This window comes from Cololabis saira, chromosome 11, assembly GCF_033807715.1.
Source record: "Cololabis saira isolate AMF1-May2022 chromosome 11, fColSai1.1, whole genome shotgun sequence".
Lineage (NCBI taxonomy): Eukaryota > Metazoa > Chordata > Actinopteri > Beloniformes > Belonidae > Cololabis > Cololabis saira.
Genome location: NC_084597.1, coordinates 44,885,693 through 44,910,466, shown reverse-complemented (window position 1 = coordinate 44,910,466; position 24,774 = coordinate 44,885,693). Strand labels below are relative to the sequence as shown.

General features: G+C 42.2%; 1 protein-coding gene across 2 annotated transcripts; it reads right to left on the bottom strand.

Moving 5' to 3' along the window:
• Nucleotides 1–171: 171 nt before the first annotated feature.
• ythdc1 (YTH N6-methyladenosine RNA binding protein C1) lies at nucleotides 172–24,664 on the bottom strand. Of its 2 annotated transcripts, none has more exons than XM_061734591.1 (16): nucleotides 24,481–24,664; nucleotides 19,384–19,485; nucleotides 18,780–19,129; nucleotides 17,406–17,802; nucleotides 15,721–15,783; nucleotides 15,525–15,619; nucleotides 15,130–15,238; nucleotides 14,912–15,029; nucleotides 9,627–9,711; nucleotides 9,395–9,549; nucleotides 7,128–7,207; nucleotides 6,952–6,988; nucleotides 4,352–4,391; nucleotides 4,210–4,275; nucleotides 2,623–2,814; nucleotides 172–1,091 (listed from the first exon to the last, which is right to left on the bottom strand). In XM_061734591.1, exons 1-16 carry the CDS (start codon nucleotides 24,506–24,508, stop codon nucleotides 903–905), a joined length of 2,106 nt encoding a protein of 701 aa, XP_061590575.1. In that variant the 5' UTR covers nucleotides 24,509–24,664; the 3' UTR covers nucleotides 172–902. The 2 variants fall into 2 exon arrangements, with proteins under 2 accessions (XP_061590575.1, XP_061590576.1); XM_061734592.1 differs by having other exon boundaries at nucleotides 17,406–17,799.
• Nucleotides 24,665–24,774: the final 110 nt, after the last annotated feature.

Sequence of the window (24,774 nt, the reverse complement as noted above, 5' to 3'; positions counted from 1 at the left end):
GTTTCCTTTTCTAAGGAAAATTCTTAAACATTCTTTCAAATTACCTTTTCAAAGTAAAGCATGTGCTGTTGAAATACTGTTATGGCTTAAAGTGACTTGTTTTAGATTTATTTTTTGAACCAAATTGTTTTGGTTTCTCATTGTAAGAACAACAATTTAGTTTAAGTCATTTATTTCAGTATTTCCCCTCGGGGGTTGAGCAGGTAAAACGGTTGCTGAGCATCATGGGGGGAAAAAAAGGCGGTCCCAATGACCATCATGATTGTTTTATTGTGAAGGAGCTTTATCTGAGACACAAAGTAACAAATTCAACTTTAAACACAAGAAGGCCATTCTCTAAAGCTCATACTGTCATACTGCCCACAATTCAGTATTTACTCCATACTGGTACACTGGTCATTAATACCCTAAAACCAGCCTTATGACTACTGCCACTAGCTACTAAAGTGGCCCCTGAATCTTGGGATCCAGTCTCTTCCACTCCAGAGAGTAGTACACCAGCTGGGTATTTCTCATATACTCAATAACAGAATAACATATAACTCAAAAAACAGAACGAGCAGCACTGTAATGACCAATCAGAGCAGGAAAACAGAAGGTGATGAAACATCAGTGAAAAAATAAAAGTTCCTGAACAACTCTAAAAGGAGGGTTTTACAGGAAACACAGCTCAACCTTTCACAATAAAATGAAACATGACAAGGAAAGTTGAAAGAAAAAATTGTCCAGGTTGTCATCATGTGATCTCACAGATTTACCAGTTTTCACTGTATTCAAAAGGAAAACTGCTGATGTTATCGTGGAGCTCTTTTCTTTTCTCTATTCATAATTGTCAAAAGAAACTGAAAACTCTTGGGGGGTGACGCTGTCAACTTAAAATAAAAGTCCTTGTTGATGCTGGTTCACCGTCGGTACCGCCCCCTCTCCTTGTCCCTCTCTCTCTCCCTCTCCCGGTCCCTTGGTCGCTCGCGCTCTCGGTCGCGGCGTGGTCCGCCTCGCTCGCGCTCCCGCTGCCGCTCACGCTCGCGCCTGCTGCTCACCACCGCCTGCGTTCGCCGGAGGAAGTCGTCCACACGCATGTCGTAGTCATGCTGCATGATGGGAAAGAGAAGAGGAAGTGACCAAACAACACCTGGACGGATCACCTGACCAACACATGACAAGAGGATATCATTGAAATGAATGACAACCTCAGGAGAACGTCAGGGGAAAGGCTGTAGAATGCTGTCCCAATGTAAATATCACATCATTAAAATCTCTGTAGAATGTAGATCCTTATTGCAACGTTGGTGATGTGCAACTGAGGTTCTACCGACGTTCTAATAGGATATATTATGTATATATGCATATATGTCGTATATAAACTTAGCACAAAAAGTGAGGACATTTTGGTTTTGTAGATCATTCATCTTTTTAGAGGGGGAGGGGCATTGCAGTACAGAGCGACAGGCCGGGACTCGAACCTCAACCCACTGAGCTGTCCAGGGCACCAGGTTGAGCGAGATGTAATGGTGCCTTTCCACTAGTACCTACTCAGCCCGACTCTTCTCCACTAGGGGTCCAACGTGCCGAGTAGATACTTTTCTGTATCTATTCTGCCAAAGTTCTAAGCTGCTGAGTCGGCTGTATCTGACATCATCACATTACAGGCCACCGATTGGTCGGGGGATTGGAGTCAGACGTCTGAGTCAGGAGGAGGAAATCAGAGAAAGAGCGACTCACGGTTTCTTATTCATTTTATTCAACAGGCAATGGCAGCAAAAGTCTGTTTCATGATCCAACTCTGAGGTAAAAAAGGGATCAGACGGAGATAAGGAACGACCAGATCTACCAGGAGCTCTTTCACGTCATAGCTGCTCACGACTCCAGCTGACTTTTCAGCAGCGACGAGACAAACAAAGACAAAAAAAAAAAAAAAAGCGTCCCCGCTTGAAGCTTCTCTCACTCTAATTTTTTAACTTTATATCAAACACAAGCCACAGACCCAGCAGCACATTTATCACCTCCACCAGGTTCTACATCTTGACCTGGCCCTGTCCCTTCTCAACCTTTCCCCGACCCTGCACCCCAACCTGGGACTTGCTGATTGTGCCGGAGCTTCGGGAGCTGCATGCTGGCCTGCGGTCCCCACCCCTGGTCATCCCGTTGCTGCTTCCACCTGCCTGCTGTACTGCTGACGTCCCTGACCCCCAGTCTGGTCTCCAGCAGGAGGGTCCCCCCTTATGATCCAGGTCCTGGTCCAGGTTTCTTCCTCCTAAAGGGGAGTTTTTCTTGCCACTGTTTGGCTTAAGGTTTTTCTCCCACTAGGGGAGTTTTTACCTGCCATTGTTTATGTAATAACTGCTCGGGGGTTTATGTTCTGGGTCTCTGTAAAGCGTCTAGAGACAACTTTTGTTGTATTAGACGCTATATAAATAAAATTGAATTGAATTGAATCTTTAGTGTTGTTGTCTTCTTCATTTAGATACACAATCAAATACGTCACAGCAGCTTCACTCCAACCTCCTACTTCTGCTCCAAGTGCTGGATTGTTATGGAAAAGAAACCAGGCCGAGTTGAGTCGGGCTGAGTAGGTACCAGTGGAAAAGCACCATAACAGAAAAGAACCAGAGTAGAACTCACCGGGCTGGACGTGAAGGTGCGGTGCTGCGGCACACGCTGCTTGTCTCTGAAGCGGGGGGGAGGAGCGTCGTGAGGTGGCAGAGCGGGGTGGTGATGGTGGTGGTAGGCCTGGTGTGGCGGGGGCGGGGGGTGGCTGTGGTGGTAGTAGGGGGGGTGGTGGGGAGGCTGCTGCTCCACTCCAGGGTACGCTGCCTGTGGTGCAAATATCACACTATGAGCTGATCACTTCAATAGATTTTGAAAAACTCAATTTGTTGGGATGCAACTTCATAAGGCCACAATGTTTCAGAGATCATACAGGACTGTCTCAGAAAATTAGAATATTGGGATTTTCTGTAATGCAATTACAAAAAACAAAAATGTCATACATTCTGGATTCATTACAAATAAACTGAAATGTTGCAAGCCTTTTATTATTTTAATATTGCTGATCATGGTTTACAGTTTAAGAAAACTCAAATATCCTATCTCAAAAAATTAGAATATTCTGGGAATCTTATTCTTAAACTGTAAGCCATAATCAGCAATATTAAAATAATAAAAGGCTTGCAATATTTCAGCTGATTTGCTGCAAAATGTGCACACAGCCTGTTCAAGGCAACGGAGAGATACACTAGAGGGCTCATTCTTTTTGGTTTGGAACGTTCATCTGACATTATTACTAGAAAACTTAAAACGTATACGAATTTTTTTCATAAATTCTGCCTCAATCCTGCCTCAAGCTCCTTTAAGTAGATTTGTGAAGGAGAAACTGTTACTCTTACTCCGCTACATTAGGAGCTGTTACTTTTCTTTTATCCGCGTACGCGTCAATCTCATGACATCACAGGGGGATTCTTTGGGAAAAATGTTTGTTTTTGCATGTTTTGTCACATTTACACAGACTCAAACACACACAGAGTTTCTATGAGTTCATGGGCTTGTTCTAGTTCTGCCTGGTTAAAAAAGAACAAGAAAAAGTACAAAGGCTTGAAATTTTGTGCTACTTGTGCTTAATTAATTTTTTTATTCTGTTATTTTATTTATTTTATTATTTATTAAAGTACTTGAATTAACTTTAAGATTATTTTAATTTAAGCTATTTTTTATTAATTTTAATTCATTTTATTATTTTATTGATTTAATTCGCCTGAAGATGATTATTTTGTACTTTTGTCTGTTTGAATGGTTGTGTTAAAAAAATAAATCAGACGTTACTCAACAGTTACTCAGTACTTGAGTAGTTTTTTCGGCATGTAGTTTTTTACTTTTACTCAAGTAATTATTTGGATGACTACTTTTTACTTCTACTTGAGTCATATTATTCTAGAGGTAAAGTACTTTTACTTCAGTACAATTTTTGGCTCCTCTACCCAGCTCTGACAAGATTAGGAGCGTGGATGGTAAGGTAGTTTGGCTTGTGAAATGCTCTGAATTGTCAACAAGTGCACATTTATAATTTGCTTTTGGGGAATGGTTTCCTAATTTTTCAGAAACTAATTATTTCCACCTTAACTGAATGTCTCTGTCCATTTTAGAAACAGTTATTGTGTGTGAAGGCCGTACAGCCAAAGAGCAGGTGTGTGCATGTGATGCAGGGAGTCGTACCAGAGTCTGCCAGGGAGCCGGGGGCCCGACGCTGTGGTGGTAGTCCCTCATGTAGTCGTTGTATGACTGAAGCAGATAAACGGGAAACGAGTGAAAACACGGCTCTGAACACAGCAAACCAACATGACATGCGATGACTCACCCCGTTGAGGAACACGTCCCTTCTGACGCTGGAGAATCTCCTGCAGAATTCAGACCAAAATGTGAATCCACCTGAGAAAACCTCCCCCTAAAACGACACGTCAACCTTCCCCTCCTCAGTCGAAGGTTCCTGTTCTAAAACACCGTCTGCTCAAATGAAGATAAAGCGCAGGAATATGAGTAGTGCTTTTAGACAGCAAGTCATCAGGCTGTCTTTTGGACACCGGTTAAAAAAAGGACGGTTTATTTTTTTTAATTAGAAAACCTAAAAAATATTTAACCATGAACCTCGCCAGTAAGGCGCAGCACTATAATCATTTATTCTGTGAGAGGGAGGGGTTTTAGGACCATGTGACTGTGAGCGTGATGAAGAACTACATTTTCCTTTGCATTTACAGTCTCCGTTCCGGAGGCGTCTGAATCATTGTGTTGTCACTGCACGGCACGCAGAACGTCTCTTGCATTATGTTGAAACTGTTCTGACCAGGAATGCATTTACTGAGCAGTCAGGTATTGGTATTTATGATTTTCAGCATCCGTTCTGACCTGTAACCGGCAGGTCAACCTCACTTATTACCCATTCCACTCCGGCAGGTTTTGCACAGTTGTTCTATGCACGGCGGCCCATCCACCGTCACAGCGATGCTTGAATTCAGCTGGAGTGAAATATTTCATTGTGAGTAAATCATAGACTCAAACGTAACATGATCCCAAATGTCACCTATAGGTTTCTGAAGAGCTGTTTTGAAGCATCTTGTTGTAATGCACCCGTCCAATGTTGTAAAGTGGCAAAGAGACCCAGGAATCTGGCTAGTAAAGCCTCCACCTCACGACAATTAACCTTAGCTGCGGCTACCAGCTCATTCATCAGGCTGATCAAACCTGAAGGAGCGACAGTGCTGCTGGACATTTCCAACACAATATTTCTGTAGTTAAATCACGCCAGGTTGGTACAAACTAGGGGTGTAACGATACACTAATCTCACGATAGGGTACGATACTCGATATTGGGGTCACGATAACGATACAATATTATAGCAGTATTTTTTTAACAACCTTGCATGAGGAACATATGACTGGAAAAAAATGGTCTTTTATTTGAAAGTCACAAAATACAAAACAATGCTGTGCGTTTTCCCTATTGTTACAGTTTGTAATGCTTTATAACTGTTTAAGTTTTAAAGAGAAAGCCAGGCCAACCATTTTCCACAAACTGAACTAAAAGTAAATGTCAGGTTTGCATTATGATCTTCAGTTTCATACAAGTACAAATATTTTGTCACAAACTGAATAGTTTCTCTCATGTATGATTTGACTTTTTTCTTTTCCAGAAATTTAACAACTAAAATTAAATAAATAAATAAAAGTGAATAAATGCATACAATTTTACATCATAAAAAAGATTGATTCATGCTCACCTTATAAGTGTAAGAGGAGATTTATTTTTGTTAAGGTTATTTTGGTAATTCAGGGTTCATTATTTTATAAATATATTCTTTATATTCTGATGTAAATCAGGGACTATAATGACACTAGTCAGTTTATCTGTAGTGATTAGTCTGTTTTAGATTGGGCGGAGTGATACGCCACAGTACGGCACTAGGTGCTGTGTTGATGTTCTAAAATCCTACACTGTTGAGGGACATTAAAGTACACTGGAACTCAGCAGAAGTTGTCCCCGTGTTTATCCTACTCACCACCCCAAAAAGGTTTAATTTAATTTAATAAGGTAAGGCTTAACTCTACACCAGCCTTACATAAGTAAAAGTTCAGAGCTCAAAACCCTGCAAGAGTCCCGTGATCGGGACCAAAACGGTACTAGTTTCTTCTGAGCGGAGGAAGATTTTGGTCCGCGGGTCGAGTCGTGGTCGGCACGCGCGGTCGAATGCGCGTTATTATTAGTAGATTAATATTAATAACCCAATATCGCGATACCGTTTGTCACCTCCACGACACGTATCGTGACGTTTCTGTATCGCGAAAAATTTCGTGGTACGATATAGTTACACCCCTAGTACAAACTGCTGACGATAAAGTTGTGATGACTACCCATTGGCTGAACTACTATCAATCTTTACTCCACTTTACTAATAAAGTAGTAATAAATGCCTAGTGTGTATGTGTGTGTGAAGTCTGAAATTTTAACCACCCGTGAAAATGTCAGTTGGAGCATCTCCAGTTGAGAGAGATTAAGCATCTGGGGTTCCGAGGGAACCTCCATCCACAGGTCTGGTACAGTTTCATTGGTGTTTTAGTCAGTGGACCCGACTCTTTAGTACATTTTAAACCGGTCTTTTGCAGTGAGTTTTTGTGACGGAGTGGTCATCTTAAACCGTAGCTGCTGCTTGCTGGTGACCATTGTTTTTCTCACTGCTAGCTTAGCAACTTGATGTTGAAATTTTAGGTTTAATTTACGTGCAACTTCTTGGATTACAGGTGAAGTTTTCCCCGTTGGTTTGATGTTCATACCAAGTTATGCTTTTACTTGAATAAATTGGCTTTTATGATTTGACCCAACATGCTTGTTAATTAAGGCTTTACTTCAAAATAAAAGCCTTCCATTTGTAGTTCTGAATGGTGTGGTGATGTGATGCATCTCACCTGTCCATTGGTTGATTCCGTAGGTCCTGGATGAACCCTGAGAATCAGATAAAATGCAGGATTAATTTGTGTGATAGGTGCTTCTAACATTCCCAGGGACCTGGTGTGTCTGTGCATGTGTTTATGGACAGCAAACACCATCAGGTGTGTTTAAATAAAACCTCCAGATGAACAACCTGTTCTCTGACTGAAGTCCGGCAGACCATCGGTTCGTGGTCGCTTCCTGCCGTGGATGTCGTACTCCTCAGGGCGACGCCTACGCAAACAAGTCCACAGGTAAGAGACACACCCACACCCGCATCCACACCCAGACACACACCTCATTCAGGAAGAAAAAAAAACACCTCACCCACTGAGGTTATGCATCACAAAACAGGGTCAACTTATCAGGTTAACGTCGACTTATCTGGATCTAACTAAACAGGAAGAAGTCAATAGCAGACGACGTATCATAGACAGGCATCAGTCAGCTGATCATTACTCTGGAAACATCATCAAAGAATCAATCATTGCACCCGAAAACCTGATGACGTCACAAGTTTGAGACCGATGTCAGATGTCGCAATTCCTCCAGCATTGGTAACCACGTTGATACACCTGGTGAGAAAGTTTCCTGCTCACACACTTCTACTGGTCCTTTTGGTTTACAGTGGTTTGACTGTCTCCTACTGGTTTCTACTGGTCTGAGTCTGGGTCTGGTTCTCCTACTGGTTTATACCTATGTGAACTGGGTCTCTTACTGGTTTATACTGGTCTGCACCTGGGTCTCTTACTGATACTGACTGTGTGGGTCTCTCACTGGTTCATTGTTGTCCTGTACCTGGGCTCCTGCAGTCCAGTCTCTCCGTTTCTAGGAGGGGAGGTTTCTCTCTGAGTCTGGTTCTAACCAGGGTTTCCTGCTCAAGAGAGCATCATTCTTACCAATGTTGCTTCACATTCGCACACACAATAACATTAAAACAGAACAAACATAGAAGTAGAAGCCTGCGAAAGGGACCACATACCGCTTCTGTTGATTATCACGAAGGGGCAACACTTTCATTTTTAAAAAGTTTTTCTCCTCATCAGTCCATTTAAAGGCTTTTATAAACCCTCTTATTTTGAAAGTGTGAGGGGGTGATGATGGTGATGATGATGGTGCAGTCCTGTCAATCAAACAAAACCCTGCCCCTCTTTGCCCAGCCCAAACCCCAGACAGTCCTTAAAAGAAAAATGACAGACTTCTGTCATCTCTCTCGGTTGTACAGTTCGTTCTTATTTTCACCGCCCTCCTCCTCCTCGTTTCCTCCCCCCACACACACTGAAAAATTCAGTCCTTCAGGGAGTGTGACTCACCCACACCCTCAAATATTACCAGTTCATCCTCAACAACAGTCCTGTTTCAGTGTGTGTGTACGCTGGGAGAAAGAGGGGCCCCAGGGGTGAGCAGGGAGGGGGGGAGGGCAACACTGTCCTTTTTATATTCAAGGAGGTGGGGGCATCATTCTATTAGTCCAAGAGAAATTTATCTTTTTATTAGTCCTTTTCCATTCTTTCGGTTATTTACCTTATTTCACCATGGGGGTGAGCCCCGGCACCAACATACCACACCTTCTCAGTATAAGAGTCCTGAGGCCCAGCCCCCAGCCCCAACCATACCACCTTTTAGTACCAGAAACAGTCTCCTGGAAGCTCCCTCACTTTCTCTCTCTGCTTTTGTTCTAGCTGACCGGTCCCCTCCCTCAACCCGTCCTCCATCAGTCCAGCCAGAGACGCTCCTCCTCTCTGCTTTTATTCTGAAAGCGAGAGATGCTCCTCCTCTGCTTTTATTCTGAAAGCCAGTGACGCTCTTCCTCTCTGCTTTTATTCTGAAAGCCAGTGACGCTCTTCCCCTCTGCTTTTATTCTGAAAGGGCTGGCCACAGTCCAACTACAAGCCAAACTTTAATCTTTTTTTTCTTAACTTCAGAAGTATCAACATCCTGTGAAGACAAAGAGCTTCAAAAGAGAAATTTAGCAACAACAAATTAAATTTACTTATTTTTTTGCCATGCATTTTTTTTGATAAAAAATATAAATGAAGAAAAAACTAAACTAAGGAATGAGCTGAAATCATATTAAACAAAAATGATGTGTGGTATCTGTTGCTGAAGCTAAAGAAATAATTAAAAGTAGCAAAAATAAAGCGTTGCACTGGATCTGGCTGTGAAACGTGGTGCGCTGTGTAGGAATTCTACTTCCTGCCTGACTTAAGACTTGAACTGGTCGGAGAAGGCGTCACTCCAGGGGATTCCAAGATGGCAGAAAAACAAACAACCACCAAGAACCGGCAATGCTAGCCGTTGGACAGCTAGCCGCCGGCTAAATGCGATGGCCGTCTCCATGGTCCAGCAGCAGGGGGCGCCGTGGCCACAGCAGGAGAAGTAGAACAGGAAGCGGGATGAGGAGCTTGATGATTGGCTAACCTTCCCGGTTCACGCTGAGGCGGTCGGCCTCTAGGCCGAGGTTCCGATGGGGTCCGACGCTTGTGACGAATGCGGCGAGCCACCTGGTGAATATCCACGCTCTCATCCAGGGGGAACAGGGCACAAAGCTGCGCACCGATGTCGGGCTGGATCTCCTGGAGGAAGAGATTTACAAAGTTCACAACAAAACACCTCAAAGGCAACTCAGTAAACTCAATAGCTCTGAGCAGACCTGTCCGTCACGGCCAATCTTGACAGGCTTGTGTTCATTCCAGGGGTTGGACAGGTGCGCTGTCTTGATGAAAGGAAGCTCCCGCCTGTGGACGACAAGAAGATTGAATCGATTAAGGCAATCAGCAATTAGCAATTATGGGACCTCTAAAACTTCTAAAAACATCCTCCTCCCGGAGGTCAGTTCAGTCTGGACCTCTCCTATGGGCTCAAATTAAAGCCATCTGTAAATCTGTAAATAAACTTTGTACTTGTAGAAATATTTTGTGCATGTGCAAAAAATATTTGTACTTGCAAAAAATATTTGTACTTGTAGAAATATTTTGTGCGTGTGCACAAAATATTTGTACTTGCAAAAAATATTTGTACTTGTAGAAATATTTTGTGCATGTCTAAAACATTTTTGTAGCTGTGGAATTAATTCGTCTGTGTGCAACATTGCTACAAACATTTTTTTACAAAAGCTACAAACTTTTTTTACAACTACGAATTATGGCGAATTATGGCACTGTTTTGACGTGCCAATAATAAGAGCCAATCAGCGATCTTTGGCACGGGTTTCAAAGCGTTTCTGGAGAGCCAATCAGCACATTGCATCACCTACTGACATCGCCGCCATATTGGATGTGGCAAGACTGGGCTGTAAACTAATACAAGTAAATGGACTTATTTTCATAAAGTGCCTTTCTACAAAGAAATTTACGTTTTACGTCTCATTTATTCATTCACACACGCACTAATATACTTGGGAAACAGTTAGGTACCAAATATAATGTATTTAATTTTCTCAGATGGCAAAAATAAGAACTTTATTGATCCCACATAGGAGTAATTTATGTTATATCAGCTATAGAGAACAAGGTAGTGCCGAAAAACAATATATATCCCCCCTCACTCACTCTCCTACTGAACTGCTTTTACTCGCAACCTGAATTCAGAGAAGTACGCGTTCAACGTAGTGCTCTTTCGCGCAGGGATTAAAGCAAAAAGAAATCCCAGGACGGAAAGTTTTCAGCCCCCCCCCTGCGATTGAAAACGTAAATTTATAATCCATTCGAGAGTTCATCTTTTAATCCAGTGGCAATATCCGTGCTAGTAGATACTTTTTATGTAATAATGACAGGGGGTTCTAAACGAGGCACTGCACTACAGACTCGCTACATAACTTTGAACAAAGCATCTGAAATTAAAATGCAGATATACAAGCTCACAGCGCGTCACATTCGTAATGCAACGTAGGCTTGTAGCTCCGCAGTGTTTACATTGCGGCACACCGACATGCGACGAGGTCTAGCGCTGAGTTATGGTTCTGCGTCACACCAACGCAGAGCACACGGCGTAGGTTACGCGGCGACACGCACCGTACGGCGCGCGTCGCCGCGTAACCTACGCCGAGGCCTACGGCGTAGGTTACGTGTCGATTTAACGCGGAACCATAATTCAGGCTTCACAGCGAGACTCCACTGTCCGCCGGCGCGCGCCCGGCTCGTCGTCGCGCGCAGCTCCTCGCCACGCCGACTCCGCGCTCATATATTTAATACATTTATAAAGCCCATATATTTATAAAGCCCCACCTGGCCGAGCCCTAACACTGAGGCCATGGTAGATTTAGGTTACACACGGACACGCGGCACTGTTGACTTTTTTTCCCTGCCGGCTCTGCTCATTCGCAACGTGACCAGATCGTAGAGCCGTAGGCTCTGCGTCGATTTAACGCAGAACCATAATTCAGGCTTCACTCACTGCCGCAACGTGTTGCCTCCAGTCTAGGGCTGAACGATATACCGTTATCGTATCTATATCGAGATATGAACATTCAAGACATTAATAACGGAAAAGCAACGATATAAACGATATATTTCCGCTCGCCCTGCTTGTACAGCGCGAGCAGTCTCCATAAACATTACTTTTAAGATTGCTCTTGAACGCACCACTATGGCCAGCCAACCACAAAGCTTATTTCAGGCTTGCTGTTGATCGACAGCTGAAGCCAACCAATGACAAACATAGGAGGGTGGGAGGGAGGGACACGTGACTGAGACGCACACAGCCACACACAGGAGAGCGGAGAAGAGCGGAGAAATCCAAACGGAAGAAAAGAGACATGATTGCGGAGGATAATGCGGCCGGTGGCAGTGCAGAATCTAATTTTGTGCCAAAACATAAATAATCCTCCATTACTTGGAGGTATTTTGGATTTAGAAAGGATGATGTCGACCAGAGCGAGGTGTTGTGCAAGTCGTGCTTGGTGAAAATTGCGACGTCGGCCATCCCTTTTTAGTTTTGAAATTACAAAATAAAAATAGAGAAATAAACCAAAATAATCCGTTCCCCATCTTTTGTTTTGATAATAAAAAATTCATTGATGTGTTTGAAAATCGAAATTGGGAATTAAAACAGCGAGTGGAAAACTCTTTTCTCTATTTCCTATTCGTTTACTGAAAACAAGGATTGGACAAATGGGGGGGATTGCACATGCGCAGTAATAAATTAAGAAAGTTGTTTCTGGTTCTTTTGTTCATCAGATTGAAAGTTAACATTTTTAGATATTTAATTGTTGAAACAGAAAATAAATCAAATATGAAACCTGGGAGTGAAACATGAGTTTAATCTGTAATCTGTCTTTACTCTGTCATGAAACTGCAGTGATGTTGTGACAGTCCGTTCAGCTGCAGCGTCCAATCAATAATCAATAACATGTACTGAACTCTAACTCTAACTGCATTGGTTATTTATCGTTAAAGCGGAGCTACAGTAAAATATTTTGATTATTATTTATTATTGAGTGACTTTATGTTAATGTTGATGACTGGCAGTGAGTTCTAATCAATAAAACTGCACTCTTTTGATTTCTGATGTTTTTATTTTTCTGAAAAATGCTTGGTTTTCACCGAACCGAAGTCATATCGTATCGTATCGATATCGAGATATCTGGCATGAATATCGAGATATGAAATTTTGTCCATATCGTTCAGCCCTACTCCAGTCATTTCAATGAGAAGCACACGCAAACACTGTATTGCATATTCAGCGCCGCACAGAGGCTCCCAAATGGAAATGATTTTTGATTTCTGAATGAATGGATAGATATGTCGCTTATTTTTTGCATATTATGTTTTTCTTTTCTGGCCTGGCGCATCGCGTTTTCGAGTCCGTTGTTTGGGGATTTTTGATTTTTTTTTTTCCCCGTTTCGCGGAAATTTTTTGCTGAGACCAAAATCCACGGAAGATTCTGATGCCTGGTTATTAGGTGTCAGGTTACGTGCATCTAAAACCAGAGGAAAACTTTACTGTGTGTGCACAGCCAACAGCTGATTGACTGCAGTGGGCGCCGTTCGACAAGTCACCGCGGCGCTACAGACACCCCGGTGTTCATATTTTTTGTCGGATTTGCGCTGATCTCATAAAAAAATATCCCAAAAAAATCCCCAGGACGGAAATCCGTACCCAGTACGGAGAACTTTAATCCCTGTTCGCGTCATCTGCAAATATCCCAGTGATAATATCCCTTTTTCTTGTAATTTCCAATCTCCATGAAAATAAACGTGCCCCTCTCCCTGGTCCTGGTTCTGATTAAGGTTTGTCCTCTCCCTCCGGTCACATCATCTTCACGTATTCCTCAAGATGGACGACTGCACTGAAGTGAGTATTTGATGGGTTCCTCAGCCAGACTGGTCCAAGGAATAGGTAGTACGTGAACTTTGAATGTGGCCTGTATTGAAATGAACCGGATCAGGCATTAATCAAAATTAACTGGACCGAATTTAGATTAACTAGATTATACTTCCCAGATCATTTCTGGTTACTTATAGTCCCTGATTTACATCAGAATATAAAGAATTTATAAAATAATGAACCCTGAATTACCAAAATAACCTTCTTAACAAAAATACGGGTGCTTTCACACCTGTGGCCCGTTTGTTTTGTTCCGATTCAAGGGCTGAACCGATACAGTTGTTCCGTTTCTTGTTCGTGGAGTTTGTGTTCACAAGGCAAACGTCTGTACCGTTTCAAAGCTGATAACAAATTCCATGCGCTAACCAGCTGCTCTCTGATTGGTCAAATGAACGCGGAAGGAGTTTTCTCTTCCGACCCCGGCAACAACAACACGCCCCTTTCAGCGCAGCACAGACCGCAGCTGCCGGCTTTAGGCTGATTTATGGTTCCGCGTTACACCAACGCAGAGCCTACTGCATGGAGTACGGCGTAGGCTCTGCGTTGATTTAACGCGGAACCATAAATCAGGCTTTACCCATTCATTTATGTGCGCTCAGCGCAGAGCGGAGCCCGGCAGCGGACGAGAGGACGCCTGCTGCAGCCGGGTTTGCGCTGCGCAAACCCTGCCCGAATTGAACATTGTTTAATTTCAAACAATGTTTAATTTGTGCCGTGCTGGGAAGACATCTCGCACGTCCAATAGGAGAGGAGTTGGTGGAGCTGGACCGACTCCTCTCCTTGCACCGCGGCCGCACATACACAATGAATGGAGTTGTCTCGGTTGCTGCGTGGATCATGTTCTCACTCCAAATAAAAAAAATGAACCGTTTCAGGTCTCGATTGGAATCGGGCCGAGACCACCTCTCCTAGGTGATCTCGGAACGCTTGTTTTGTACCGTTTCAGAGCGCGATTGCTGTGTTCACATGTACCAAAACGTTCCGATCTTGAGGGGGAAACGTTCCCTGTTCCGGAACAACTGCTTGTAACGGTACAGGTGTGAAAGCAACCTAAATCTCCTCTTACACTTATAAGGTGAGCATGAATCAATCTTTTTTATGATGTAAAATTGTATGTATTTATTTACTTTTATTTATTTATTTAATTTTAGTTGTTACATTTCTGGAAAATAAAAAAGTAAAATCATACATGAGAGAAACTATTGAGTTTGTGGCTAAATATTTGTACTTGTATGAAACTGAAGATGCATAATGTAAACCTGACATTTACTTTTAGTTCAGTTTGTGGAAAATGGTTGGCCTGGCTTTCTCTTTAAAACTTAAACAGTTATAAAGCATTACAAACTAATGCACAGCATTGTTTTGTATTTTGTGTCTTTCAAATAAAAGACAATTTTTTCCAGTCATATGTTCCTCATTCAAGGTTTTAAAAAAATACTGCTATAATATCGTATAGTTATCGTGACCTCAGTATCATGTATCGTACCGTATCGTGAGATTAGTGTATCGTTACACCCCTAACTCCTGAGGACCAGGGAGACCACTGGTCCAACCTGAGCAGGTTCCTGCTCCTCCAGGATGGAAGACGTGGCTCAACACGCAGCCGCTTACCTGCACAGCCAGTCGATCTTGAACACTCCTCCCAGCATCTTTGCGTTCATGCCAGCTGGAAGAACCCAGTGGATCGGAGAACCGCCGTGATGAGACTCTGACGCCAAACGAGCAAAACCTGAGAACGAAGCAGACAAGACATAACAGGTCACATTTCACCGTGAAGGCGACGGGGGGAGAATCTCCCAACAGCACGAGGCCAAGATTTCTGTCAGTACCTTGGAACTTCCCGCTCTCCCTCACGGAGAAAACCAGGATGACGCTCCGAGCAGCGCGGAACGCCGCGTTCAGCTTCTTCTCGTTGACCGGTAGCGTCGACCAAACGCCCTGCACATCACAGTCACATGACAAACGTCCTTTACACCACAGCAGAAAACAACACCGGAACAATGCTAAATCAACTTGACAGCAAAAAAGGAATGAGACAATGCTTATAGAGGACAATGACAGAGAAGGGGAAACAAAGAGGAACAACACCATACAGACAAGGAAAAGAACAAAGTGAGACAGCAGGAAACAGACAAGACAACACCATCCCAAGAAAGAACAGAAACAAGGAGGGACTCATTCTCATCCCCACGTCATTCCCTTCAACGTGGGAACAGCAACGTACCTTTGCTTTGGCCAGGGAAACGTTCTCGTGGTTGTTGCTCTTGATGAGAAAGAACCGCGCATCCCGCAGGATATAACGCAGTTTGGTGGTGGGGTCTGAACAAACACAGGAGCTGGATTAGATCAGGTAACTTTGGTACGTGATGCTATTACTACTGGTCACTCGTTAAAAGACATAATGTTTAGAGAATCCTTACTTTCCATCCCTTTACGAACAGCTCGAACGGACGATGACAGCTTCTCACGCTTTTTCCCCGATCCTTTCCAGATCAAAACAGTGATATTAGAGTCTTAGAGGATGATGATAGACAGATGATGATGATAGACTGTGGCTGCACAATTAATCCAATTTTAATCGCAATCATGATTTTGGCTTCCTACGATCGAAATTACGTGATCGGCTCAAATAAACTGGCATTTATTTGAGCCTCACCAAAATATGTGTTAGCCCCACTGTAGTTGAACCAGAACATACTGTGTGTAGTGGAAAATGATGGTGTCCGACAATTATTAAAACATGACAAAACAATTGTTGTATATGAATAATATTGCTCCTATTAATTCCGACAGGCTGTAGTGTGTAATTAATTCCAGTGCAAAACACTAAATCAAAAGCGATTTAATAGATAGTAAATCACGTTCCATGTGGCCAAAGATATGTGCCCATAATTAACAGAAATGTATAATGTTAGTGAGTGTAAGCAGTGTCACGTTTTTTTTTTATTTTGTGTTGCATTTATTTTTATTTCTATTTCTAATACGAAGGCACTAAAATTAGGGTGAACAATGGTCACCAATTTTATTTTTATGCAAATGTTTGTAAATTAGCAGTAATGGTGCACACAGATGTGATATGTTTACATGTTGGTGCAATAAAAAAAAAAAAACGACTAAACTCATTGAAATATCGTGATCACAATATTCGTGATTATCATTTTGGCCATAATCGTGCACCCTTATGATAGACCAGGGGTGTCAAACTAATTTTGCTTGGCGGGCCGGATTTGACCTTTTTTTTTCTCGCGGGCCGCACGCTCAAAATAACAAACGGTTCGAAAAAAAAAATTCTTATTCTTTTTTTTACTATTGTTATCTAATCCAATATCAGTTTAGTTAATTTTAAAGGAAATATGCACTTTGTTTACACTCTAATTATGTAAAATATATTTCTTCAGGATCTTTTCTTGAAATTTCTCATTTTTTTCAAATTATGAAATTATGAAAATACTTATTTTATTGTACTTATTATTTTAAAAAGATAAACAGAAACAAGTATGTTTTTTTTAATATTTCGCTTTTTTATAGGAAATTTAATTAAAAGCAAAATCTTTCTTATTACATCCGAGAGTGTTTCTTTGTGATTTAGAGATTTTTCCAGTACAATTAAGTGTATTTATTTTTAAAAATTGGCGCGGATATTTACGCCAGTGTGCCGAAAAAGTCAGCACTTCTCTTTTAACTGTTTTACTTTGTCACTATCCTCGTATTCAAAACTGAAATTCTCTGAATAAATATCTTCTATCATCTTTTTTAGCAGTGATATTTTTCCTGCGAAAATATATAATAGTAGTCAGTTAATAAAAATAAACGACCGTCTACAAAGAAATAAAATCGGCAAATGCATTCTAGAAAACTAAAAAATGTCAAACTGCTCTCTTTGTGGAATAACGATGGATTTGTAGAAGAAATTTTATTATCGGATATGCTGCGATTCATGGCAATTATTTATTCCTTCCTTTATAGTAAATTAACATTTTGGTTTTTTGCGTTGGAAACTTCTCGCGGGCCGCATGAAAATCTCTCTCGGGCCGCACATTTGACACCCCTGTGATAGACAGAGTGACATCTGTCACAGAAAACAGCAGGCCGTTGCCATGGTTACCTGAGGCCTCGGACCCAGAGCCCGAGTGTGCTGACCCGCCTTCATCTGAGAAGCTGACGGAGGAGGAGCAGGAGTCGCCGGCCTCGCTGCGAGTGTCATAGTCGTTCCCATCGGCGCCGCCCCGACGCTCATCGTATTCCTCTTCCTCCTCCTCTTCCTCGTCATCCTCCTTCTCTCCTTCCTCCTCTTCTTCCTCTTCCTCCTCCTCGTCCTCCATGCCCTCTTCCTCTTCATCTTCCTCCTCCTGCTCCTCCTCTTCCTCTCCTACATGGGAAGCGGCAGGAGAGGAGCTGCCTGAGACCTGGTCAGAGCCGTACTCTGCTGCCACCTCCTCCTCTGACTGGTTGTCTTCATCATGGGGGGCGGGGCTTTCCCGCCGCTCATCATGCCGCAGCTTCTGAAAGACAAACGGGAAGAGAGGCTGTGATTGTCTGAAAGTGGTTGTAAACAGTTACAAACGAGGGTGCATAAGCATTGCACCCCCAGTTTTTGTGTTTGCATGCTCAGTTGAAAAGACGAAAAGAAAACTGACAAGTGCGCGCGCGTTAAGCCTGATTTATGGTTTAAAACCCGAATATTGGGTCATGTAAATGCCAAACGGAATATCCCCATCAAACGGAACAGGAATCTGTTTTCTGCACATGCTCTGTTCACAAGGAATCCTGGTCTTTTGAGTCCAGGAAGTTCTTCTAAACACGGAGAAACCAAGACCAGGAGGAGACTAATCACTTCATAAATGTAATGAAGGATATGAACATTTCTGCATTTGTAGACGGTAGAAAGTACGGGGATAGACAGATTTAAAAGAAGGTGAGCGAAACGTTGCGCGAAGCAGCATTTGTTTTGAATTTGGATACAGGAAGAAGAAGTGGAAATGATGGGAATTGCGTCATGATGTTCTCTGTGCGTCGCTGGTTTGATCCAGATATCCCGAATGATTAATTACCATGTAAACGGAATATTCCCAATGTTTCAGTAACCGGAATATTAGCAATAACCCGAATTTTGACTGCATGTAAATGTAGTCACTGTCATGTTTAGTGATGGTTTTGAGCTGTTTAGATAAAATTAGTTTGAATTTCTATGTTTTATTTTAAGGGTAAGAAACATCTGTTGCTAGATTGTCTGATGGGTGAGGTAGCCCAGACAAATGTAGCATTTTCTTTGTTCTGCAGCAATATTGCTGCAATAAAGCATTTGAAATGCACAATATTCTTGTTTTGCTATTATCATTCCGCTTGAAGTTATGGGAAAATGCATAATTTAGTGTTGAATAAGGTGCCAGGCATGTGCACCCCCTCTGATCTGAGATGCAGCCCTGGTCATCATTTTCTAGAACCGGCCCTGCAGTTTGGTACAGTTCTGCGGAAGTACCTGACTCAAGCTCTCCAGGCCCCTGTGCGAATCTCGGCGGCGGCCATCATCTCCAGCGCGGCTCCGGGGCCCCTCTCTGGGCCCCTCTCGGGGCCCCTCTCTGGGCCCTTCTCTGGGCCCTTCTCTGGGCCCCTCTCGGGGCCCTCGACGCCCCTTTCGCTCTTCATAGTAGTCGTGACGGTAGCTGGCAGTGTGGCGGCCGCGGGGGCTGGACACCTTCTTGGAGGAAGACAGGGACGAGCCCAAGCCTCTCTTGTTGGAGGAGGAGGAGGATCTGGAGGGGGCGTGGCCCGAGGAGCGGATCCTCTTCAGGTCCTGGCTGTCAGAGCGCTCACTCTTCCTCTTGGTTCCTGACACAGGAGGATTTCAGGAAATATTATTGATAAGAAACAACAAATCATTTGTATCTTTCTTCTATGATTTGTTCAGTGACCCCGCACATTTCCTGACCAATACGGGTGTAATTGAATATATTGATCGAGATGGCTCCACAGACTCACAGCTCCCAGCTGATACACAACAACCTGAAAACTCCAATAAGAATCAGCTCTTAAAGTGTGGACAATCCCTTACAGGATCAATAAGTTGTCAGCAGCATCGGTACCTTTCTTGTCAGTGAGTTCACGCTCCGTCTCGGGGTTGTAGAGTTCATCGTCTTGATCGGGAGCTTCGGTCAACAAATCCTCCAGAACATTGAGCTCACCATCTGAAACAGCACCACACAGTCACACATGAGTCCACACCCCTGACAGAAACATCACATACCTCACATCCACCAAAACAAAACTTTACACCCCTTTTAATCCGACAACGAGGTTTCCCTCATAAATGGTTTTAATCTTTGATCCCTCACTGCACACTCAGCGGCGTGGACAACCTCTGCATCAAATTAAAAGTATCTTAGTATTTAAGTTGGATGGATGTGAGGCTCTTTCAAGGACCGATGAACTAACGTTTCTTCTCAAACGCAGACGATGCGATTGTGTTTTCAACTGTGAATGAATCAGAATCGTGAATTTCAAACATTACTGGACCAATCCATGACATTGTTCCCAGGTTTCTGATGAGTTGTTTTGAAGCCTCTTTTTACTCGTACTGTGTTGCAAAAGGGTTCGACAAAGAGGCCTGGGAAGCCCACCCAAACACGCACACCTTATGTCAATAAAATATAGCCGTGGCTACCCACTCCTTCAGCTGAACCACACCAGTGAAGATGGAGGGCTGCCATCAAATGTTTGCTGATTGCTTCTCAAAGCTTTGCGGCAAGGGGGCCCTGGATAGCTCAATGGGTTGAGCAGGCGCCGTTTGCAGAGGCTATAATCCTCGTGGGCAGCGCAGGTTTGAGTCCTGGCCTGTCTCTCTGTACTGCAATGCCCCTCCCTCTCTACCCGTTCCCTGTCTACCTACTTTCTCAATAAAGGCCACTAGTGACCACAAACACCTAAAAAAAAAAAAAGCTTTGCGGCATGACGACTTACGAGAAAGTGATGGCTAGTCACCGCCTGGCCGCCAATCAAACATCTACACCCCATATTGTAGGGTTTTAAAAAAAGTTTAAAAACAGAATTAAAAACAGACAGACTAATCGTTTTCTGGACCAGCCTTTGCTAGTCAGTAGAGGGACTGCAGTAATTGTGTCCGCGTTGTAGGGCTGGGCGGTATGGACTAAAAAATGTATCACGATAATTTCTGGCCTTTATCCCGATAAAGATAAAAATGACGATTAAAAAAAATACCAATTCAACTCCACCTTTTTAACTATAAATCTATCACCACATTCAGTCTTTGGAGCCAAAACACTGCTCTAAAAGATACTAAAAGATACTAAACGTCATCAATGGGAATTTATTGTTTTTTCTTGCTTTCTTTCAGGCTCATATCTTTCTTTCTTTCTTTCAGGCTCATTTCTTTCTCTTTCTTTCTTTCAGGCTCATTTCTTGTATTTCTTTCTTTCTTTCTTTCAGGCTCATTTCTTTCTTTCTTTCTTTCTTTCTTTCAGGCTCATTTCTTGTATTTCTTTCTTTCTTTCTTTCAGGCTCATTTCTTTCTTTCTTTCTTTCTTTCTTTCAGGCTCATTTCTTTCTTTCTTTCTTTCTTTCTTTCAGGCTCATTTCTTTCTTTCTTTCTTTCTTTCAGGCTCATTTCTTTCTTTCTTTCTTTCTTTCAGGCTCATTTCTTTCTTTCTTTCTTTCTTTCAGGCTCATTTCTTTCTTTCTTTCTTTCTTTCAGGCTCATTTCTTTCTTTCTTTCTTTCAGGCTCATTTCTTTCTTTCTTTCTTTCAGGCTCATTTCTTTCTTTCTTTCTTTCTTTCAGGCTCATTTCTTTCTTTCTTTCTTTCTTTCTTTCAGGCTCATTTCTTTCTTTCTTTCTTTCTTTCTTTCAGGCTCATTTCTTTCTTTCTTTCTTTCTTTCAGGCTCATTTCTTTCTTTCTTTCTTTCTGGCTCATTTCCTTCCTTCCTTCCTTCCTGCACACGTACGTTCTGCGTCGATTTAACGCAGAACCATAAATCCGGCTTTACACAAAAATGTAATCAACGGGAATTTATTGTTTTTACCGCGAGATGACAAATTCTTACCGCTGGGAATTTTTTTGACGGTAAATCGTGAACGGTAAAATATTGCCCATTCCTACCGGGTTGGACTCAATGCACCTCAACCCACCCACCTTTGACACAACTGACTCTTCTTAATGCGCCCCCTTCTTTATTGTAACTAAACTTCACCAACTTCTTCAAAATAAAGTGGCAGTAACTTCAGTGAGGAAGCAGGTTTTCTCTGGTATTCAGATTTAGGTCCAGATGTGGAGAGACCTCAGAACATGTGATCCATCTCCACAGCTGAGGTGCAAAGATCAAAGCTCACATCTGGATCAAGTGAAGCATCACTGTGGTGTGACGTTCTAGTGTGAAGACTGAAACTGCTGTTTCTACTTTCTTTTTCTTAATTTGCTTTGCTGAAACATAAGATCTTTTTCACTTAAACTATGTTTTATTGACTAAACAGATCTGTTTAGTCTATTTTTCCTGCCACCGGGGCCAGACGAACATGGTCTCTAAGTAGGCCAGTATTTGTACTAAAGTTACTATTCAGAGTTTCACAAATAATTTAAAAACACAAATACAGATAACGATCAATTGAGGTAAGTTTGTAAAATGGGACTCCCCAGAAGTTACTGTAGCTTATGAATAGGGGCCCAGTCACACAAAAAAACAACTATAAATTACACAGATACATATAATAACCTTATTACCGGTACCTAAAAAAAACCCACACACAATAAAACCCTGAGACCTCCTCGGATTTCCTAGTTACAAAGATATTCTTGTAAAAATAATACATCAGGTATTGGTACATAAATATTCACAGAAAGTTTTAGAGTTTAGACATAATTTGAGAATTAGACATAATTTAATAAGACATAATAATAACATTTTTTGTTTTAGTCTCTTTTTGAAAATTGAGAAAGATCCAGACTCTTTATAGCTATCTATCAATCTCATTCCAAATGTTTGGACCTTTACAGGTTACACTGAAACTTGTACATTTCAGTTTCCTTTCCCTTTAAAAGTTGTTTCCCCGTTGTGGTGTGTTCATGAGTGGGAGCATAAATTGGGATGAGATAACAGAGTCTGTAATTAAGTCCAAACACTACACTCGGTATTCATTTTGACAAACACCTCAATTTCGACCAGCATATAAATTCTGTTGTCCAATCATGCTTCTTCCAACTTAGAAAAATATCAAAAATCAGGTAATTTATTTCATCTAAAAACCTTAACCTAGAGACAGTTATACATGCATTTATTTCATCCCGGTTAGATTACTGCAATTCACTTTTTTCATGCCTCACTCAGCAAAATCTAAATAAACTACAGTTAATTCAAAATGCAGCACCCAGACAATTTTAAAGTCCCTTCACTGGCTCCCAGTCCGTTTTAGAGTGGATTTTAAAATGTTAATTATTACTTTTAAGGCTCGTAACGGGCTAGTTCCTGATTACATAGCTGACCTCCTGACCTCATACGAGCCTGAAGGCACCCCGAGATGCTCTGGTGGGTCATTCCTGGACATTCCTTGGTCTAACTTAAAGACCAAGGGTGACCGGGCCTTTTCTGTTTTAGCCCCTCACTTATGGAATGACCTGCCGGGGAGATCAGGGGAGCTAACACACTGCCTTCTTTTAAGTCACTTTTAAAAACTCACCATTTTAGACTTGCGTTTAACTGACTGTATTATTTGTCTCTTTTTATTATCTCTCAATTGTGTCTTATCTTAATATTGTACAAATTGTTTGTTTTTGATTGCATGTAAAGCACTTTGTAACTTGTTTTGGAAAAGCGCTTTATAAATAAAGGTATTATTATTATTATTATTATTACACTCCCCGCTGCCATCAGACTGTACAACCAGGCCTGCTCTCAGTAGTCAACGGACAATAATAACATGTGCAATAACAAGATGTGCAATAACCATATGTGCAATATCGCTGTCTACCTCACACACATTCTACCTGCTTTTTTTGCACTGCTTTTTTCTTTCGCACTACTTTCACTCCCATTGCAATGTATACTGTTTATATTTATAGATTCGTTTTTCAGCATCATCCTGGGAGAGGAAGCTCCTAATCTTTGTTAAATTACGGAGATTTAAAAAACAAGTATGTACAAACCTGATTAATATGATGTTACGCATAACTCCAAGGGTTCTCACAATTGTACTAAAGGTTAGCAAAACAATCCACTAATCCCTTCCTAAGGTGCTTGGGAGCAAAAAAATAACCTATATTTCCATTGGAATTTAAAAGCAAAAATTTGACATCCATGCCATGATGTCTTTAAGACATGTCTGAATGTTTGTCTGAGAGTTCTGTTTCATCTGACTTCATGATCAGTGGTTCTGGATTATACTAGGGCTTACATAGAATACATCAAAACACAACAATAAAAAACTGTTTTCTGAACTTATCAATATGACTCTGTCCTTCACAGGATAAGTAAAATGGATCACTGCAAAAACTCACAATCTTAACAAGAATATTTGTCTTATTTCTAGTTAAAATGTCTCATTTTAGTAAAAAAATCTCATTACACTTAAAACAAGACTCATCACTGGAAAAAACAAAAAATTTCACCTGTTTCAAGTCGATTTTCACTTAAAACAAGTAGAAAAATCTGCCAGTGGAACAAGAATGTTTTGCTTGTAATGAGAAGATAAATCTTGTTCCACTGGCAGATTTTCCTACTTATTTCAAGTGAAAATTTACTTGAACCAGGTGAAAATTGTCAAATAAGTTATTTTTCTGGTGACAACTCTAAATGTTGAAATAGCAGTAGGGAGCATTAAACTTGCTCCATGGTCACTTTCTTGCAGTGCGGTCATTTATAGTAAACTGAGGCTGATTCTGCTCTGGTTCTGGTCTGATTCTGCTCTGGTTCTGGTCTACATCAACCCTCCACCCCCCACCAGCCTGGCTGATCCGGGCCCCCCTGGACCACACCAGGCCGGGTTCTGGTCCCAGATCCGGGTCCAGGACCAGTGAGTCTGGTATGATGGCTCCAGCAGCTGCCGGGGTCCCCCATGACCGAGGTCCCGCTGGCAGCAGATCGATGAGCCGATCACCGCCCTGATCAGCAGCAGATCGAACAAAGACCCCACCATGCTAATGCTAATGCTAAGCTACCCGAGCAGACGTGCCGCACCTTTGTCCTCGCGCCGCTCGGCCGCCATCGCAGCTGCGCTGTCCCGGTATACTGCCGCGGAGCTGCCGCTGGAGAAGAGTCGATGATTCAGGGAAAATAAACTTTAAAAGAGCTGGAAAAATATCTGAAGGACGCGGTGGCGGAATGCGTGTGTTGTCGAAGTTTCTTCTTCTTCTTCTGCTGCTGCTGCTGCTCAGTCAGAGCACGTGGTGTGGCGCCCCCTGCCGGAGGCGACAGGCATCGACTGGACATTTTTATAATTTTTTAATTTTTATTGAGACTGTATCGTTTACA

Excerpts from the sequence above, each read along its gene's own strand:
- ythdc1 (XM_061734591.1), bottom strand. The coding sequence starts at position 24,508 with ATGGCGGCCGAGCGGCGCGAGGACAAAG. Across the intron at positions 15,784-17,405 it reads CTCTGGGTCCGAGGCCTCAG|GATCGGGGAAAAAGCGTGAG; the intron begins GTAACCATGGCA and ends TGATCTGGAAAG. Across the intron at positions 15,239-15,524 it reads TTTCCCTGGCCAAAGCAAAG|GGCGTTTGGTCGACGCTACC; the intron begins GTACGTTGCTGT and ends TGTGATGTGCAG.